Here is a 15,547-nt window from a genome sequence, read left to right as displayed (position 1 = left end):
TGGTTATTGTTGTGTGCGTGTGTGCATGCATGTCTGCGTGCGTGCGTGTTTCAGGCAATGTTGATGACAGTATTGAGACGATTCGCCAGTATGAAGAGCAGTACTTTGCTACGTCTAGCTTCTTCAGGTATTGCTCCAGTAACTACTGATGTACACGTAGTATTGCCCTGTTACTCTTGTCAACTGACGAGTGATTATGGTACAAGCATGCAGTGCTATATCCTGGAGAGGTGTACATGATGTCCTTCAGGGCTGTGCTCTCTCAGTATGCTTTTCATGGCAATGAGTTTTAGACCGTTTTGTGGACACCTGGAGCTGCGAATGTGTGGCCTATACCTACACAATGCCACCCTGCTGGCGTTGATGTGTGGACACCTGTTTGAGTTGCAATGGTAAACGCCTGTCCTAGCTATCCAGGCTTGTTCTCCTCAATGTCGACGGCATACTAGTACTCCTAGTATGCATTGTGTCTGATGTGCTAGACACTGTGTTAGTAGTGCTAGGTGGAGGGAAATCAACAAAGGACTCTTCAAGGGAACATTGCACATCGGTCCTCTGGTACCTATTCACGTGCGTGTCTGTACATTGTGTTTGTGCTCTGTTGTTAGGTCGGGAGCGTTGAAGGCCAGCCAGATGTCAACAAGGAACCTGAGCTTTGCTGTGTCTCGGTGCTTTTGGCAGATGGTCCAGGATTCTGTTCAGCAGCAAGCTGATACGTTCAGAGGTAGATTCTAATACATTCTGGCGACTACTCATCCTTTCATTTTCTTTTTCTTTTCTTGTGTACAGAATCCAAGTGGCACGTATATTGTTGCGGTTCTTGTTGCTTTCGTATGAAAAGTAGTACAAGTCAAATATGATACCAGTTTATTTTATATTCATTAGTTGAGGGAACGGAAAGGGGAAGTTTATTTTATGCTTGTGTTGGGTGTGGTATTTGCATTATTTCCCTATCCAATGTGCCTTGGAGTTGACTTATGTTTGAGCAATGCTGTTCATGAGCTCATTTTCATGAGCATAGTGTAACTGGGTGCGTACTGACTCCACGTGTGTTTGGCACTGTGCACATCTTCTTTCACACTTAGCCCATCGCTATAACCTGGAGAGTGAATGGAAGAACACATTCCCACGGTTACGTGAGCTTGATCGGGTGAGTACCAATACACTCATGACTGGAATGCAGAATTGGCACACTGTGCACTGGTAAACCTGACGGAATTAGCTCAACTACGGACAAATCTGAGTGTGCTGTCTCTTCTTCAATTCATTCATTGATTGCGATCTTTTGATGAAGTATTTACACAGTCACAGTGACAAGAACTGCTACTCTCTCTCTCTCTCCTCTCCGATTCACTACTGTAGAATGAGCTGTTTGAAAAGGGCAAGGATGAGATTCTGGATCACCTTGCTGAACTGTCTCGTATCCAGCCGCATACTTGGTAAGTTCTATCTCTGTCTCTGTGCTTGCCTCTCACGTGTGTGTGTGTGTGTGTGTGTGTGTGTGTGTGTGTGTGTGTGTGTGTGTGTGTGTGTGTGTGTGTGTGTGTGTGTGTGTGTGTGTTGACTGTCTTCTTGGGGGACAGTTTGAATTTTTCTAGCTCCGGAATTTTTCTATTTGCTGAGACTAGTTAGAGCCTCCGAAGCAGCGTAGGTACACTCAGGGCTCTCCTAGCTTGCTAGGAGAGCCCCTGGCGTGTCAAGTGTAGACCTTTTGAATTTAGGGCAGCGGATCCAACGACGTGACTTACAGGACAATTATTTGAATTTGATATTGTCACTGTCGCGTCGTCCGTAGTCCTCCATCCGCAGTGGGCTAGCTACCCCTCGGATGTGTAGAGTTTCAGCTTCAAAGCAGCCAGAGTTTGGAGGCACCCGTCGGAGGCGCCCAGCTGGTGCTCTTGTCAAATTTGCTTCGTGGAACGTCAGGACTTTAGTGAACATCGATGGACCGGTTTCAACTGCTGCTCGTGGAAAGCGCGTCGTGGAAGACAAGAAAATCAACATCGTTGTCAGTGAACTTCGTCGGTACGAAATAGAAGTGGCTGGATTCCAGGAGTCGAAGTGGTTTGGTAAAGATATATTCCGTGTCGAGGATGCAATTGTTCTCACGTCAGGTCGCGCCATCCCAACGGACGATTTCAAACGAGGCGAAGGAGTTGGAGTCGTACTACGCGGACGCGCCCAGCAAGCGTTCGTAGCAGGGGGAAATCAGTGGTCTGCTGTCTCATCGCGTGTCGCACGCTGCAAGCTAAAGTTCGGTGACATTTGGGTCCACGTCGTGGTGTGCTACGCACCGACTTTCCGGTCCAGTCGCGATGCAAAGAACGATTTCTTTGACTCTCTTCAGGAAGTTATTCTGTCCGTACCCACCCAGGACTCCTTGATAATCTTGGGAGACTTCAACGCTAGAGTTGGAGCTGAAATCTGTGACGATGGCTGGTATGGAACACGTGGCCCACATGGTGTTGGCACTGTCAATGAGGCTGGCGCTGAGCTTCTCCAGTTTTTAGCGTGCAACAGCCTTACTGTGTGCAACACCTGGTTCATGAAACGTAACATCCACAAGTGTACCTGGCAACATCCCCGCTCGAAGCGGTGGCACTGCATCGACTATGCAATGGTCCGGGAACAAGACCTGTCCAACTGCACGGATTGCCATGTCATCAGGGGAGCTGAGTGTAGTACAGATCACAACCTTGTGTGTCTCACATACCGCATCCGCTCATCTGCTTGCCACAAGCGTGCAAAAAGACCTGTCAAGTTTGATGTGCAACAACTTGTCAAACACTCCTGCATGACGGAAGCGCAGAGAGCTGCAACCTGTAAAACTCGTGAGCAATATGCGACGTCTGTTGCGTCAGAGTTACGATCCTGGAATCATGATGGCTGCGTTGAAGACAAATGGTCTGCCGTCAAATCTGCTATCGTCACCAGCGCTGAGAAGCATCTTGGCCGTCCACGTCGTCGCCAGCCTGATTGGTTTGAAGCGTGTGCTGATGTTCTTGCACCTATGCTGGATAGCCGCAATGCCTTACATCGCAAATGGCTCGCCTCTGGTTCTGACGCTGACAGGCGTCGCTTTGTCGAGGCTCGTGGCAAGTGCAGAACTGCCGTGCGTAACGCAAAGAGTGAGTGGATTGGACGTAAAGCTAATGTGGTTGAGTCAAGTCGGTTTAGTGGCAAGCACGCATGGTCTGCAATCCGTGATATACAGAAGTGCTATTCGGGATTATCACCTATCTCCATCCCATCCATCCGTGACAGTGACGGAGTTATCTGTAGCTCCCAGGAGGGGCAAGAGAAATGCTGGCTGCAGCATTTTGCCCGTCTATTGAACGTTCGCAGCACCTTCGATGCTACCATCTTTGACCACATTGAGCAGCGTGAAGTTGATGAGTCACTCGGCCAACTTCCCTCGCTAGAGGACCTCACTATGGCTATACGCCAGCTGGCTAATTGCAAGGCTCCTGGCTCATCTGGAATTGCACCTGAACTGCTTAAAGCTGGTGGTACACCATTGCTTGAGGCTCTGCTTGATGTTATTCACACTGCATGGACCAGCGGAACGGTTCCCCAGGATTGGCGGGATGCCCAACTCGTCCCGATTCCCAAAAAGGGTGACTTGACCAACTGCAACAACTGGCGCGGCATTGCCCTCCTAGATGTCGCTGGCAAGGTTTGTGGCCGTCTCATTCAGGACCGTCTCCAACTTGTCGCGGAACAAGAACTTCCAGAATCCCAGTGTGGCTTTCGCCCTGGTCGCGGCTGCGCTGATGCCATCTTTTCCATTCGCCAGCTCATCGAGAAATCGTACGAGCACCGTCAGAAGCTGTTCTGTGTCTTCGTAGACCTGAAGAAAGCATATGATTCCGTACCACGCCAAGCACTCTGGCTAGCATTGGGGAGGCTAGGCATTCCTGAAGGGCTCCTCAATCTAATCCAATCGTTCCACGAGAGCATGCAGGCAGCTGTGCGCGTCGGTGCCAGCACTACCGAGCCGTTTGCGGTCAACAATGGCCTCCGTCAAGGCTGTGTGATGGCCCCAGTACTTTTTAATCTGTACTTCGGTGTTGTGCTTGAGCGGTGGGCACAAGTGATGCAGGACAGCGACCATCCACCTGGCATCCCCATCCAATTTAGCATCAATGGCAACCTTTTCTCAAAGCCCGCTCGCCAGTCTACTGCCGCAATCATCAACGACATTGAGTACGCAGATGACGCGGTCTTGCTCGCTGAAGACCGCCCTGGTGCTGAGAAGTGCCTTGAAACATTCTGCACGGTTGCCTCTTCCTTTGGCCTCTGCGTCAACGCTGCTAAAACGAAATTTCTCGTGGCAGGTAGCCAAGTCAACATGCCTGATAGAGCCGATATGAACGTCAACGGTGATACTGTGGAGCACGTTCCATCCTTCATTTATCTGGGGTCCGTCGTGACACCGGATGCCCGCTCCTCTACTGACGTCAGTCGCCGCATAGCTGAGGCTTCCAAAGCCTTTGGAGCTCTTCTTCCAGTCTTGTCGGATCGCTCGCTGTCATTAGTCAGTAAGCGAAAGCTATACGTGGCCTGTGTCTTGTCCATTTTGCTGTACGGCAGTGAGTGCTGGACGCCCTTGAAAGCTGATAGTAGACGTTTGGATGCCTTTCATCATCGCTGCATCCGCACAATATTAGCCATCCCTCGCAGTCAGCAGCAATCCGATCGCATCACGTCTGCGCAGTTACGTCGTCACTGGGGTGACCCAGTGCCACTCTCTGTTAAGATGCGCCATCGTCGTTTAGAGTGGCTTGGTCATGTGGCTCGGATGTCGGAGGACCGTGTCCCATTGCAGCTGTTGTTTGGTCGTTTGTTGGCTGCGCGCCCCTTCTGCGGTCCCAGGCGTAGGTGGAGAGACGTTGTGGCTACTGACACGAAGTCCATTCCAAACTGGTTTGATTGCGCACAAGACCGGTCAGCTTGGCGAGAGCAGGTTCTGGTTTTTCAGCCTCCTCGGGCAGTAGAGAAATCCGTACTCTGCTCATCTTGCAACCGGGCTTTCTCTCGTCCTCAAGACAAGGCACGGCACAAGTGTTTGGCTGAGCGCCAACTTCCCGTCCACCAACAGCGTGGTTCAGCACAGTGCGTCAGTTGCTGCCGATGGTTCCGTAGTAAGGGTGGGCTTGCAGTTCATCGCTGCCAGCCTGCACTCCCTGAACATGCAGATACGGCATTGACGGCGTCTCTCGCTAGTTGCTGCTTCCAGCATTGTCAACGCTGCAATCGCTGCTTCAAGTCCCGGGCTGGTTTTAACCGCCATAACTGCAACCGTGGAAAACGTCTTGCTGCAGCCGATAGGGAATCACTGCCGCTGATCTGCATGCATTGCCCGAAACGTTTCCGACGACAGCAAGATTTGACGAGGCACCAGAAGTCCTGCCAATGACGGTGCACTCCAAACTCTGGCCCCCTCCGGGGGTGACATTGCCCAATGGGCAGTCATGCTATAGTAGTAGTAGTAGTGTGTGTGTGTGTGTGTGTGTGTGTGGGTGTGTGTGTGTGTGTGTGTGTGTGTGTGTATGCTTTCTGTACATTCTGCTTGCATTAGACAATGTGAGCAGGTCCATGTACTAGCTGAGTACAGTGAAACCTGCCTTAGAGGCGATTTACACGACGACAGTGCATCCTGCCGGGAAGTGAAGCACGTGATCCGGGAGCTTGCCGTGACGCGGGAAAAACGAAAATCGATTCACACGGCAGGATGCACGTACAGTACCTGTAGCACAACACAGTCCATGGAATGCCACGTCATGCATTTCCCCTCCGCCCCCTCACGGCACCGGGATCATACTGGGATAGCTCGTGGGATACGTTCGCGGCAAAATTTGAGTTCATGTGACTGAATCTCCATGGCAGCATCACACACGGGATGAGTCCTGCCGTCGTGTAAATCGCCTCTTAGCCGACCGCTCAAGGGACCTTGCGATGTGGTCCCCATGTGCAGGTGGTCTTCTTACCCAGGGTCATTTGACTGGAAATAATATCCTTTCATCCTAGTTGTAGTGGTCTTTTGGGATAGGTGGTGGTCGGTCGCCTCATCAGCCTTTACAGGTTTTACTGTACATGCTGCTGCTGCTGATGCAGGAAGAGGAAGATGAGGCTATCAAATAGCAGCCATAGTGCTGGTTAGTGCTCTGAAAGTTGAGTGAAACTCGTGTAAGTTCTAAGAATGTGAGTCCGAGAGAGGCATGTTGAGCCAAGTCAGAGTAAGTGACACTGACCACTGACATTGCGTGTTAATGGACAAGCTTCCAGCCATGACTTTATCTGATGTGAGTACTTAAGGAGTGGCCAATGAGGCCTCTGTCTGATGTGTGTAGTGGCCAATGGGGCAATGAATGTACCCTCGGTGTGTTCCGCTTCTGTGCAGAGTTATGTACGCACTGCTTGATCGATGCGACACATGTATCGAGTCTTGATGAGAAACTCCACCCTGTATCGTTAGCAGTGCTTGACGTGTTCCAGAGCACACAGTGTGTCCCTAGTCTTCAACTGCTCAGGAACTGTTCAATGTCCCATGTAGGATTGTGGCCCATACTGACCAATACTGACCCTGGTATTATTGTGCTGTGTAATGATGTGCAATTCTTTGTGGATGTGCTCAGGGAAGCCAATCTGGTAGAGCAGCTTTGGAAGGAAATGAGCACGCCGGTCGTGGAGGATATCTACTTCCCAGCAGCGCAGGGCACAACAGCTAGGTAAGGCTAGAATCCAATGATGCATGCTGACCAGATTATTCCTGTCAACAACTGCACATTGTGTTGTTTCCTTCTTGGTTGTATGTATTGTCACCCTTGAGATTCTCGTGATAAGCCTCTATTTGCCTTTGGAAAATCACTCAACTAAAATGAAATAAAATGGTTTGCATTTACACTGTGTTGCTTCCTTCATGTTGTGCATGTCCATTGTAACACAGATAGGAGTAGCTACACAAAGTGAGGCGTAGGGCTAAGGTGGCTACAGCTAGCTGTGACATGACAGCAGGTCATAGTCATTGCATTCTCCCTACTCCGTTCTTTTTCCCCTATCCACAGCAACTTCAATACCAGAGCTGATATTCGCCTGCGTAACTGGGCCAACAAGGACCTGCCTCTCTTATCAGTACAGGTGAGTGAGGCAATGTAGCTAAACGTCTTTACTCACTTACACATAAGCGAGTCACTAGTACATGTCATATACCCATAGCACTACTCTGCTAAGACTATTGAAACCTGGATACTGTAGGTAAAGAAAGACACGGAAGCTTAGTTTCAAAGATGTGATCCTCCCGTAGTATTTTGTCAGACAGTGTTGTCTATCCTGACACTGTAAGCATACCTTTTCTTGTAAATTTCACCGTTATTAACACTAAACGAATATTCTAAATAGAGAGTAAGGTGGCACATGTTTTATCTGACAGTGCAACAATGGTGCCAGTCTCATCACACAAAATCTGTGACGATTCCCAGAAGCTTGTCGGCCCGATCTTGTCGGTGGAAAGTACATCGGAAGGAACGCCATCTGTCATCCAATCTGTGTGTTCATTGGGTTGTGAAGAATGTGGTTTGCTTGTGGGGGTCTGTCTATTACAAGGGTTATCATTATCTTCACTGGTTTGAGGGAAAGACACAAACGGGAAAAGTCTGAAGACAACATTGACTGTCACCACCAGGATTCGAATCAGGGCCGGGCCTTCGCTTGAGGCCAGCGATGCTCTAACCACTGTTATCATTATCATGTGCATTTGTGTCTGGGGTCTTTCTCAACTAATCTCTCTCTCTCTCTCTCTCTCTCTCTCTCTCTTTCTCTCTCTCTCTCTCTCTCTCTCTCTCTCTCTCTCTCTCTCTCTCTCTCTCTCTCTCCTCTCTCTCTCTCTCTCTCTCTCTCTCTCTCTCTCTCTCTCTCTCTCCCTCCCTCCCTCCCTCCCCCCCCCCTCTCTCTCTCTCTCTCTCTCTCTCTCTCTCTCTCTCTCTCTCTCTCTCTCTCTCTCTCTCTCTCTCTCTCTCTCTCTCTCTCTCTCTCCCCCTCCCTCCCTCCCTCCCTCCCCCCCCCCCCCTCTCTCTCTCTCTCTCTCTCTCTCTCTCTCTCTCTCTCTCTCTCTCTCTCTCTCTCTCTCTCTCTCTTCCACGTGTCTTATTATGTGTTCAGGCTGGGTGGGAAGTACTGCTCGGAAACTTTGCTGCAGCTTTGCAGGTAAGTGTGTAACACTAAAGAAAATTAATAGTGCAGCCCATTCTTCTACTTTTCGGTCATGTTATGAAGAGACTGCTCAAGTTTGTGTGTGGGTGTCTACATGTGTGTGCGTGCGGGAATGGGGAGGGGTGGTAGGGGGTGAGGGGATGACGAGTTTACGACCCTTGCTTTGTTTCTTTCACGGCATGGCACACATGAAAATTTATTATCAGTTGCAACATGTTGATCATTGTCATGTTCCTGCACGCAATGCACTTTTTTGACTGATATCTTGTGTATCTCGCTACTCCCTACAGCCGGACGGCAAGGACAAGCAGTCTGATCTCTTTGCAGCATTGAAAGAAGAGGTGGTAAAGCAATGTCGAAGTGAGCATGTTGCTATTGCTGATGCCGTAGACAGACTAGTAAGTACATGAATGGCTTCATTGCAAAACGCGCTAAACGCCAATCTCATGCATATGGCGTTTTCGGTGTCAATCGAATCAGTAGGGATCACTGCATCTGATGGCCAAAAAGAATTCTCCAAAGCGAGACATATCCCACTGAAAATCAACGTTGAAGTTGACGTTCTACTGCAAAACGTGATAAACACCACCGATGTTTTCGAGCAAAGTGCGACATATCCTGTCGCGCGGGCCAGCGTGACCTGTGACAAGCCAGCGATCGCGCGAGTGCATGCTGGCGCAGCACGTGGCAAACATCGCGACTAGACTGAGTCTGTGCAAAATGTCGATGTCAGAGTTCAAAGTACAGTGTTTTCGTGTTGTTGCTTTGTAGCAGCTACATCTGTTGTCATTTCGTTCTTTTCGTATCATCTTCTTCGTAGCTGTTGTTTTTTCTCTTTCGAAACTGCTAAGGGAAGTATGCTAGAGGCGTCAGGGATGGACGACGCTGCTGCTGCTAAGCTCCTTCAGTGTTCGGAACTCAGTGAAGTCGTTGCACTTGTATTTTCTAATCTCATAATACTGATTAGTCCGGCGAGTATATCTGGTTTTGCCCAAAAATATTGAAGAATCACCTTGCTTGAGATAATGGATGGCCCCTGATTTTCGAGAAAGCCTGTATTTGCATACATCACCCTACTCTTCTCATCTGCCAAGTTAGATTTGACCCAAACCCACCCAGTTGTTGATCACAGAAAATCGCTCCTCCTGAAAATTGGTCAAAACGGATTTATCTCGTTTTGCAATGAAGCCCTTCACATGTACCACGCGTGGACGACTGGCTAAGTTTGGACAGGCTAGCAATCACAGCAAGTGTCTCTGATGCCGTGCTCGCACAGAGTGTCTGTTCTGTAATTCATGGATTCATTTGAGTGTATTTCTCCTTCAACCTCTTGAACTGGAACTTCGGCAAGAAATGAAAACATAAAACTGGTTGTCATCTGGCCACTGTGTCGAAAGGTTATGGTTCGAAGCGGCTGATGCATAATTCCCTTTTCGAATGCGCTGGGTTTGATTGTGAAGATAGAGAATGTGCAAGCAGATCTACACCCTTGTGGGCTGTGTCCTCCTGGTGCTCCTGACTATACATGCACTCTTGTGGACATTGAAATCCGGTCGAATGACCGGGGCCGGTGCCCTTACTGCCTTGCACGTACTGTAGTTGACGTACAGTGCAAACATGGACCAGCAGTGCTCAATGCTGCGAGGCCAGTGCCCCATGGCTGCTTGATTTCTCAACAGATTTCAATATTCACAACAGCATATGCATGCTGTGCACTGTCCTCTTGTTGTTGTTCCCCTATGTGTGTGATAGCGTGTCATACAAATGAACACACTGGAAGACCGTGCAGTGACTAATGCACACCAGTGGGATGATGCTGTCAAGTTCATGGAGACTACACTTACATCTCAACTCAAAACTGGTAATCTCATGAAGAAGTGATGCCATGATGTAGTGATGTAGTGATGTCATGATGTAGTGATGACATGATAATTATTATGATGTAGTGATGTCATGATATGATAACCTTCCATTTTGCATTGCATCCTTGATAAAATTGTCTTCCCGGTATTTTGCCGGAAATGCCTGCTGTGCGGCTGGCTTAGGAGTTTGCCCTATCTCTACGTAGTATAGGACTGACTGCCTAGCAAAGAATCCATGTGTACTGCCACTGTATGTCATTCTGTATTGCTGGTTAATAGTATGGTTTGCCATACAGTGTACTTGTAGCAACCCATACATACTTTTGCCATGCAGCGTACTTCGCTTTATTTATTGCGTTAAGTTCTTTCTTGTCTCCATGGAACTGATTGAAGAAGAGACGTGAATAATTTACGTGATAGATCCAAGATTGAAGTTCTCAGTAATGCGCTGTGTATCCGGGGTCATTTGAACAATGTTCCTTTGTAATCACTCGTTTCATTGTGATAGCCCCCGTACATACACTTGTCATACAGTGTACTTGACTACATGTAACACAATCCTATACATGTACATGCATGGATACTGTGCCCTGCACTGTGTTCGCTATGTCCTCATGTTGTACTCTGTGTTTCTTTCCCCAGCACAAGACAAGAGCCGTGACATGGTCGGCCCCACCGCCACTGAGCGCTGGTTCTACTGGCAGTCGAAGAGCAGTGAACAGGTACGTTAAAACAACATCAAGTTTTGTAAATCTCTCCACACTTAGTAGTTGCTACCAGTCCTACCCATAATGGCCTCATAATAGAGAGGTTCTGCAAAACGAAAATGTGTACGAACTTTCGCTCTACGTCACGAAGTGAGAAACTTCGCACGAACTTTCGCAACTTTGGACGCGAAACTTGCAGGGAACGCGAAATGAACTTTCGTAGGAAGTTTCGTGAGATTGGGTCATGGCGTACGTGCACTTGGCGCGCGCAAACTACGAAAATGTGCAGAACACAAAGTTCGTGCGAAAATTCGTACACATTTTCGCAAGGCCTGTCGCGAAACTTCGGTCGAATTTTCGTTGTGCAGAACCTCTCTAATGACCCCATATCGATGTCATAAAGGACCTCCTAAGGACCTCATAATGGCCTCATAATGGCCTCGTAGTGGCCTCGTAATGGCCCCATGTACTTGGTTTCCGTGCCTGTGTATACTATGTAGTTATCTTGCCTTGATCCCACTGGCTTCAGGCTCTCTGGTGCATTAGCAACTGTAGAGCGTTCTTGAAGCCAATATTGAATGCTATAACGAATGCAGGGGCAGATGGGCTATGCATACTTCGATCTAGTGTTGCAGAAAAGAGTCCACGTCGTTCTGGATTGAGTTTCGATGCACTCGACAGTGAAATGTGCTGACTCTCTTGTGTGTTGTCTGACAATGTCTGTATGTGTTTGATGTTCCTTGACAGTCGGACAGAGATGCAGCTGTACAGGAGTTGAATAGGCTGCTGGATGCAAATAAGGTATATCATGTAGCATGTACACAGTGTGCGTGCGTGTGTGTGTGTGTGCGTGTGTGTGTGTGTGCGTGTGCGTGTGTGTGTGTGTGTTTTGTGTTGGCAGCTTCCTGTTCAATATCCTTAAGTACATATAAATGAGGGGCGGAGCGCTTACACATGTTGGCTTATCGGCTAACTGGTATGCTAGTGGGTTTTTTTGTTGCGCTCCGAGCAACCCTACCCCGGGAGCAGGGTTGACTGCATGCAACAGATTCATTTTTGCCAAACAAGACGTCTGTAGGTAACGATCATTGGTGTATGCATCTAGTGCACATAACGTTACAATGTAACTACGTGGACACGCGTTGCACACTGCAGATGTGTATGACAAGTACGAACCTGGAGTAACTTTTCGATTGTCGTTTTCTACCTCAACATAGGCACGGTAGCAGTGTGTTGCAAATGTGATCGATTGATTCTGAGGGATCCAGTGGATCTGGGATCTGGATCTTGATCCGGATACCACGAAACAATCACAGCCTTATACTCCAGTGTGGCTTTTACTCCAGTGTGGCTTATACTCCGGTGCGGCTTATACGTCGCGAAATGCGGTGTGTGTATTTACAGCGCACATAGAAATGCGGTGTGTGTATTTACAGCGCACATAGAAATGCGGTGTGTGTATTTACAGCGCACATAGAAATGCGGTGTGTGTATTTACAGCGCACATAGAAATGCGGTGTGTGTATTTACAGCGCACATAGAAATGCGGTGTGTGTATTTACAGCGCACATAGAAATGCGGTGTGTGTATTTACAGCGCACATAGAAATGTGGTGTGTGTATTTACAGCGCACATAGAAATGCGGTGTGTGTATTTACAGCGCACATAGAAATGCGGTGTGTGTATTTACAGCGCACATAGAAATGCGGTGTGTGTATTTACAGCGCACATAGAAATGCGGTGTGTGTATTTACAGCGCACATAGAAATGCGGTGTGTGTATTTACAGCGCACATAGAAATGCGGTGTGTGTATTTACAGCGCACATAGAAATGCGGTGTGTGTATTTACAGCACACATAGAAATGCGGTGTGTGTATTTACAGCGCACATAGAAATGCGGTGTGTGTATTTACAGCACACATAGAAATGCGGTGTGTGTATTTACAGCGCACATAGAAATGCGGTGTGTGTATTTACAGCGCACATAGAAATGCGGTGTGTGTATTTACAGCGCACATAGAAATGCGGTGTGTGTATTTACAGCGCACATAGAAATGCGGTGTGTGTATTTACAGCGCACATAGAAATGCAGTGTGTGTATTTACAGCGCACATAGAAATGCGGTGTGTGTATTTACAGCACACATAGAAATGCGGTGTGTGTATTTACAGCGCACATAGAAATGCAGTGTGTGTATTTACAGCACACATAGAAATGCGGTGTGTGTATTTACAGCGCACATAGAAATGCAGTGTGTGTATTTACAGCACACATAGAAATGCGGTGTGTGTATTTACAGCGCACATAGAAATGCAGTGTGTGTATTTACAGCACACATAGAAATGCGGTGTGTGTATTTACAGCGCACATAGAAATGCGGTGTGTGTATTTACAGCACACATAGAAATGCAGTGTGTGTATTTACAGCGCACATAGAAATGCGGTGTGTGTATTTACAGCACACATAGAAATGCGGTGTGTGTATTTACAGCACACATAGAAATGCAGTGTGTGTATTTACAGCACACATAGAAATGCGGTGTGTGTATTTACAGCACACATAGAAATGCGGTGTGTGTATTTACAGCACACATAGAAATGCGGTGTGTGTATTTACAGCGCACATAGAAATGCGGTGTGTGTATTTACAGCACACATAGAAATGCGGTGTGTGTATTTACAGCACACATAGAAATGCAGTGTGTGTATTTACAGCACACATAGAAATGCGGTGTGTGTATTTACAGCACACATAGAAATGCGGTGTGTGTATTTACAGCACACATAGAAACGTAACCGTGTTAACATGTTCTCTTTTCTATATCTTGTGGTTTGGTGTGATCTGGTTTCTCGTCTCTGCATTGTGGTTTGGTGTGATCTGGTTTCTCGTCTCTGCATTGTGAATTGGTGCCACCACTGTGACCTGTTTGCTTAGGACCATCCGGAGCGCTTGGCTGCTGATGAGCTGACTACCGTTCGCAAGAATCTAGAGACGCGCAGTGTGTCCGTCACAGATCTGTTTGTAAGTGTTGCCTGGCTTGATTTGGTATGTGTGGGTGTGCACTGTGCAATGTACATTGTTGCTGCGGAGAATGGCACCTTTTCTTGGCGAGCTCTCCAATTGTGTGAATAAATTCTCGTGTGTGTGTGTGTTTGTGTGTGCCTGTGTGTGTCTGTGTGTCTGTGTGTGTGCATGTGTTCTCGTTGCTGCTGCTTCTACGCTCTCAAGATTGAGGACACATGGCAGCATATGTACAGGGAGCACTTCCTGACCAACGCATTGTCCAACATGCAGGAGTGCAAGAAAGCCTTTTACCACCGTGAACTAGCTACCAGCCAGGTACTGCACCTCTTGTCACTGAGTATTTTCTGAGAAGAAAGTGCGTCTGTCCAGCATGTGTAGTGTTTTTGACTTTCCATACAGTAGAACTGGAAGAATGCTGCTTTTTGAACGATGTGGTTTTGTGTTTGTAATTTGACGACTTGAATGGAATAGAGTGAAAGTGTCTTGTCGTATTGTATTGTGTTGGTGGCAAATGGCCAACCAAAGTGTCTGAAATCACATGGCTTGAGCAACCATGTGTCTGCTTGATGTTGACTGGTTAGATGATATGATTGCGCAATGCTCTCACTGAGTCTCAGGCCCGACAGGGTGTAGATCATAACTTGCCAGACCTGTACTTTTATCTTGAAGGTGGACTGTACTGTTCTCCCATTGTCACCGTGCTGAACTGCTGTGCGTTGAGTGTTGAATGTACTGGAAAGGGAAAACTGCAAAGTAACACACACACACACACACACACACACACACACACACACACACACGTACACACACACACATACTATCTCACTCACTCTCTCTCCTTCTCTCTCTCTCTTGTTGTTTCTTGTCTTCTCATCATCAGCTGCGCTGTGACGATGTGGTGCTGTTCTGGCGGATCCAGCGCATGCTACACATCACTGGTAATGCTCTCCGACAACAGATTGAGTCTAGCGAAGGTGAGGCTCAAGAGCTTAGCGATGTAAATATATGTGTTTTCTATGATTTGCGTGAGGCTAGGCCGTTCCCCTGATTGTGACCTATCTACAACGTATCTGTGGAGAAAACAGTGCAATGTACAGTCGTATCACTGGTTAGATGAACCACAGGGTGCCAGTACGAATACATGTGTGCTGACTTTTCTGATACACTCTACATCATCTGTATCCTCTTGCTTTTAGCGCGCAATCTGGCTCGCCAGGTCAAGCAGATTCTCGACAGCCTGGCACACAACCCTGACAAGAAACGGCAGCTGATCACTGGTCGACAAGTTGAGCTTGCGGAGGAACTAAGTAAGTCTCGTCTTGCCTGAAAAATAGTTTTCCTCGCGCGAAAGTTTGCGACTCATGTCATTATTTTGGTTTCTCCCAATAAAGTCGTTCTTTTACGGGTTATTGGTTTGCCTGCCTAGGAAACATACATGGTAGAAGAATTGATTATTATTTTATTTAAATAACCAACGAGGAGACAACAGTCGTAAAATAGCAATGAACAATATCAATTGTGCACTCATAACCATGTATAAACAATTAAAATGAAACAATTCCAGAACGTTTTCGTGTGACCATCATCAGTGGAACATCGTCACATAGTAAGAATCACTAAACAACCAGTTATATAGCTAGAGTAATATGAAAAGAAGCGTGAGAATGCAGCACAGCTAGCGGTTATGCATAACGCGTGTAGTGTGAACCTTTGCAGTGTATCTGAGAATGGTAGCAGTAGA

General features: G+C 47.6%; 1 protein-coding gene across 2 annotated transcripts in view; it reads left to right on the top strand.

Annotated features, from left to right (window-relative positions):
* LOC135826700 (dynamin-like 120 kDa protein, mitochondrial) overlaps window positions 1-15,547 on the top strand; it is a 32,178-nt gene that overhangs the window by 14,699 nt on the left and 1,932 nt on the right. For both annotated transcript variants that reach the window (XM_065339308.1, XM_065339303.1), the window contains exons 18-32: window positions 55-127; window positions 609-724; window positions 1,086-1,150; window positions 1,363-1,439; window positions 6,639-6,731; window positions 7,068-7,140; window positions 8,161-8,205; window positions 8,502-8,609; window positions 9,964-10,072; window positions 10,716-10,795; window positions 11,528-11,581; window positions 13,717-13,803; window positions 14,011-14,121; window positions 14,687-14,780; window positions 15,003-15,113. In XM_065339308.1, the coding sequence (XP_065195380.1) occupies window positions 55-127; window positions 609-724; window positions 1,086-1,150; window positions 1,363-1,439; window positions 6,639-6,731; window positions 7,068-7,140; window positions 8,161-8,205; window positions 8,502-8,609; window positions 9,964-10,072; window positions 10,716-10,795; window positions 11,528-11,581; window positions 13,717-13,803; window positions 14,011-14,121; window positions 14,687-14,780; window positions 15,003-15,113 (1,296 nt within the window). The remainder of the gene's footprint in view (window positions 1-54; window positions 128-608; window positions 725-1,085; window positions 1,151-1,362; window positions 1,440-6,638; window positions 6,732-7,067; window positions 7,141-8,160; window positions 8,206-8,501; window positions 8,610-9,963; window positions 10,073-10,715; window positions 10,796-11,527; window positions 11,582-13,716; window positions 13,804-14,010; window positions 14,122-14,686; window positions 14,781-15,002; window positions 15,114-15,547) is intronic.

This window comes from Sycon ciliatum, chromosome 1 (assembly GCF_964019385.1).
Source record: "Sycon ciliatum chromosome 1, ocSycCili1.1, whole genome shotgun sequence".
NCBI lineage: Eukaryota > Metazoa > Porifera > Calcarea > Leucosolenida > Sycettidae > Sycon > Sycon ciliatum.
The sequence above is the reverse complement of the archived record's forward strand: the minus strand, read 5'-3'. Positions and strand labels throughout refer to the sequence as shown.